Below are 5,000 nucleotides of genomic sequence, written 5' to 3'. Positions count from 1 at the left end.
CAACGATTCCTGCATATATATTACAAAGGTGTTATCGAAAAAATGTGTCATATATAATTTTTTGTTTAACAATAAAGATGTTTAATTACCTTGGATGATCCAAATCCAAATTTATGCTTCTTTTTGCTTATTACTTCAATATGAATAATTTCCTCTAATGGAGCTTCATCTGACATAAACTGAAATTCCTCATTCCAAGTTGGATCCCAAGTCTTCTTTAATAACTATGATTCAGAACACCAAATATATTTACAAGTGGCAATTTTGACCCATTTCAATAGTTCCTTATGTTTAATGGATAAATTTGTCTATAAAGATGGTCGTTTTATTGATATAATAACTTTTGTTCTCATATAGAGTTATTTATGAGGTAAAATTATGAGGTCAACTAACCCAACTTGACCCATTTTAACCCGTACCAAAAAGATTACTTCTTTTAACCCGTTACCTAAACGCGCCCATTTAATAAAAGCTAAAACCAAAACATTACCATCGTTTTACGTGTTTCTCCTTTGAAAATAACCAAAGCACAAGGGTTAGTATGATGTTTGCCTTCAACACTCTTTGCACCGATAACCGTCACCGTAAGTAAACCGGGCTTATTCACAAGTGATGTCCTAAGTGATTTAGGAACGGTTTCTTTCCTCATATAGAAATCAATGGGGCCCGTAAAACTTACGGCTTCTTCAACAAAAGGAATAAAAGTCAACTCCACTGTAATGCTCCCTCTTGGCTTCCTATTACGAATATCAGTCGAATCTAAGTTTTTAACCAAACCAATAGTCAACTCCTTTTTCTCGTGTGGTTTAAGCAGCATTAATGGGATAACCTGCATTCCTAATTTATCGTGCAGCCCAACCTGCAAACCAAAATCATGATAAATAGAACATTTTGTAGTCTAAAGAAAGTTGATATATTACATCTTGATGAAAAAGTTCGCACCTTTTCCCAGTCAAACACGTGTAATTCAAGAACTTGAGACATGGGATCGTTTACAGTGAGTTTGAATTCCTCATTCCATTCAGGATTTAAATTTTTCATCTTTATAGATGTCTTTTTTGAAGGAATAATCCTCCCACCACTAAGTTTGAGCTTAACATACGGATCAGAACTTCCGATTATATCCTTTTTTTTGAGTTCGCGTGCTCGTACAACTTTAACATGTAGTATGCCAACCGGTTTCTTTGCTGCTCCACTATCACCAAATCATGATTCAACAAAAAAAAAAAAATCAAAATAAATAAATAATTAAAACGCAAATCCAACTACAACCCAAGTAAGAACTTACATGGAAGCATCAAGAACTGGTATCTCTAAAGCATGGGGCCAAAGATAAAGTCTAGCAATTTGTTTCTTGATTAAATTCTGCCTTCAACAAACACTCACACTAAATTAGCCAAGAAGCTTTACGATTCGAACAAGGGTATGTTTGGTAAGGAGATTTAAGAAGCTTCTAGGTGGTATTGGGTTTTGTTGTTGTTGTTGTTATTTAAGAAGCTTCTAGCTTCTATGAAAAAACTCATATCTAATAAAATATTTCGCTTGGTTAAAAAAGCTAGAAGCTCTTAGAACTAGCGTTTGAGAAAAAAGTTTCTCAATTTTTGTCATTTTACTTTTATAAAAGCTTGCTACCAGTTACCATCTGACAGCTAACGGCTAGTTTTACCAAACATACCCCAAATCCAAAAAAAAAAAAAAGACGCACCTGAATGAAGTGATAGAGTCCCGGGATTGCCATAAGATCACCCCCCATTACTTTCAAACCAAAATCTACATCCGGCTAAAAAGAATATTCATCAATGTGTTAGTACATTGCTCCATAGAACATAATCTTTAGACCTTAAATCACATTTTTTACCTACCTTTTCTAGCAAAGACACAAAAACATTCGAAAAGCATGGAAATGTTGGCACAAATGGTTTCAGGGTTACTCTCATTGCTGCAGTTATTTGCATATCTATCAACTAACAAAAAACAATGCTACGTAGTATTAGATTAGATAAATTGCATAAAACTAAGGTTGCTTACTAACCTTATGACATATGAATAAAAAATTATTAACCTGAATTTTAATCGGTAGATGTAACACGTTAAGAACAAGAGTTACATTGGGATTCCCTGCCCATTTAGCCACAAGATCAAATACGAGATGGTTCTCATTCAATTCGTGCACTTTTATACCTGTCACATAATGAAAAGCAGCCTAAAATTGTTGATTTGCAGAAAACATTCACAACTAATATGTGGATCATATAGATTAAAATTTATATATACCTTGAATTGAAGGTGGAAGAGTTCCAAGTGTAAGGTTTTCAAAATCTATAGATCTTATATGATACACGCCGATATATTCATCAAATATTGGTTCCGACATGCTTCTAATCATACCACATATTGCCTATAAAGTAATGAAATCAGTATGACAAGCATAAAGTAACTTATAAAATAGCCAAATAATGAATCACCTTATCAAGGTAAGGCCACATATCACGAAATACATCATTCAGCCAATCAACCTGCAAAACGATCAAGAAACGATTTTGTTTGATTGTTCATAAAACATAAAAGATTTCTAGTAACTAGTAAAAGCATGCTAGAACACGATACTGACCCGTTCGTAGTCAGGATTCTTCACCCACAATGGAAGCTCAGGCAATATATCAATCAACGAATCTTTATCGAATTCTTGAATTGGTCTAATTACTGGATTCTGCAAGTGTAAGTTATTAAGAACTAACTCAATTATGCAACACTAATGATATGAGTTTACAATTGTGATTTAATATTAAAGTAACAAATGATGATAAAAAGTAATCACCTTTACATATGTAGAGTCTGTGTATCTAAAAATGAGAAAACCTAAAGAAACACCAAATGGGATTCCAATAAAAAACCCTATAAATCCAAATAAGCTACCAAGAAAGCTCATCTTAATTCTTTATTTCATTTGGGTTATACATAAAAATGTGATCTTGATATATAAATCATCGTATATAAATATAATGTTTGAATGATTGAAACATTGGTGTAGAAGGAAGATAAACACAATGATTTAAGAAATCAGTTAGTTGGTAATAAAAGCAATGAATGATTTAATTACGGCTTGAAAGATTGAATCTTGAGGTGGTTTAACGTTAACGTCATGCAGGATTAAAACAGACAAAAATGGGATTTTTTGGAATGAAAAGATAACAAAAAAGTGGAATAAACACTCGTGTTTTCTCACCCATATTGTTTACATTATTTACCATTTCACTCCCTAAGAAGTTCATTTTAGCAAAAATTCAACCAACTAGGCTTGACTACAAATATAATTATAATCACTCCCGTATTATTTAACACTCAAATTAAGCTCTCATTTCATTTGTAGAGAGAAAAACCGAATTATGGAGCCAACTATTGAGACCAAGTGCATAACAAGTGATTCATTCGTGTTTATGTTAGAACACCGCGAAAGTTAATAGTTCGGATGAAGAGGAAAAAAAAAAAGTAGAGGCTGTACACCTCTTTTTTCTTGAATTGTAGTTCAATCAGTTAGGAGCTTGAACTTGTACATTATAAAGTTCGAGATCACATTATTAAAATCTTTTAATAAATACATGAATATGAATATACATGTATTATTATCTATGTTAGATTTCATTAATTTTTGATATTTATTTAGTTTCAAATATATTTTACGTTCAAGAGGTGAAGAAATGTGATCTTTAGATTGATATAACTTATTTAGTGAGCTATCACCATTTTACTCATATTTTACAATATGGACTCTGATTTAGTTGAATTAATAGCTTAAGTGGTCGTAACTGAAAGGACTACAATTTTTATTATTATTGTGAGGGTCACAACCCCTTTCTAGTGCTTCGTCCTTGTGCATGAGGTGTTGACGTGTTGGTGATAACCTGACTTCTCTATGTCAAGTGTTTGATCCTCATGAGCTGCAAAATATTTTTCTTAAGGTTACCCGCCCATTTCATGGGTCTCGGAGGTTGTGGGCGTCTTGCGTTCGAGCCTTTCCCGAGGGGATTCGCCGTGGGGGTCCCCTCTTGAAGGGCTGTAGGACTGTAATATTCGTCCTAGAAAATGATCAGGTGTGTGGGTTCTGAGATCACGTTCAGACCCCCGTCAGTGACTTCTAACCGTCATTAAAGAAACACTATACATTAGTCGGATATATGCTCATACATAAAATTATAATCACACCTAATTATCAATATTTACCATTTCCTAAAACTATATAGAAAAACATTGTATATGAACTTAAGGTAAAAACATTCACAGTGAAAAACTAAGTGTGCATTTTTTACCTCTTAATGAAATGGTTCAGCGTTGAATATTGAACCATTCAGCGCGTTTGTTTGTGACATTTGAATGACAGACGATGCCGAATGATTCGACGTTGAATACTGAACCATTCAGAATTGAAATTTTATCTTAACCATTAAGCACCTAATTTTGTTGAATATTCTCTTTAATCTATATCAATAACACTTATCAAACAACCATATTGTAGTTTTTTTATTAATGACAAAGATTAATTAGGTAATTTTACATCATTACGTTATTCGTTAAAAAATGATTATCAAACGGCTTATTGTCATTCGGAAGCAACGTTATTCAGAACCTTTGAATCATTCAGATTATGAATCATTCAGATTATGAATCATTCAACGCTAAATCATTCAGTTTTATTAAATGTACTCTAATTCGGTATAAGAAATGGTCAAGAAATCACATATTCTCATTTCAAATTCTAAAAAACTGAGGAAAAATTAGGGTACCAAGTGAAATAACAGAAACTATAAGGATGGTATATGTATAAATAGTTTTAGGTGTTGGCGTGCTAAAAGCGTGGCAAGTAATCTATTCAAAGTTGAAGTTTTTTTTTGTGACAGAATATGCCCCCACGACTTCTTCTTCATGAACCAATACTACACGTTTCTTCACCAGCTTTCAAACTCACATTAACTTCTAGATTGCAACATAAACTTAGCAACACT

At 32.9% G+C, this 5,000-nt stretch overlaps 1 protein-coding gene across 2 annotated transcripts in view; it reads right to left on the bottom strand.

The window, feature by feature from the left end:
• LOC139865483 (synaptotagmin-3-like) overlaps positions 1-2,937 on the bottom strand; it is a 3,278-nt gene extending 341 nt beyond the window's left edge. The window contains exons 1-12 of one of the 2 annotated variants that reach the window (XM_071853633.1): positions 2,819-2,937; positions 2,612-2,710; positions 2,466-2,516; positions 2,275-2,398; positions 2,063-2,181; positions 1,863-1,964; positions 1,706-1,780; positions 1,289-1,365; positions 943-1,195; positions 491-859; positions 90-224; positions 1-9 (exon numbers count right to left, since the gene is read on the bottom strand). The exon at positions 1-9 is cut by the window's left edge and continues 341 nt beyond it. In XM_071853633.1, coding sequence (XP_071709734.1) covers positions 1-9; positions 90-224; positions 491-859; positions 943-1,195; positions 1,289-1,365; positions 1,706-1,780; positions 1,863-1,964; positions 2,063-2,181; positions 2,275-2,398; positions 2,466-2,516; positions 2,612-2,710; positions 2,819-2,929 — 1,524 coding nt within the window. In that variant the 5' untranslated portion in view covers positions 2,930-2,937. The remainder of the gene's footprint in view (positions 10-89; positions 225-490; positions 860-942; positions 1,196-1,288; positions 1,366-1,705; positions 1,781-1,862; positions 1,965-2,062; positions 2,182-2,274; positions 2,399-2,465; positions 2,517-2,611; positions 2,711-2,818) is intronic. The other variant, XM_071853634.1, reaches the window with a different exon arrangement.
• Positions 2,938-5,000: the final 2,063 nt, after the last annotated feature.

The sequence above is a fragment of the Rutidosis leptorrhynchoides genome, chromosome 1 (genome assembly GCF_046630445.1).
Source record: "Rutidosis leptorrhynchoides isolate AG116_Rl617_1_P2 chromosome 1, CSIRO_AGI_Rlap_v1, whole genome shotgun sequence".
NCBI lineage: Eukaryota > Viridiplantae > Streptophyta > Magnoliopsida > Asterales > Asteraceae > Rutidosis > Rutidosis leptorrhynchoides.
This window is presented reverse-complemented; position numbering and strand designations above follow the sequence as displayed.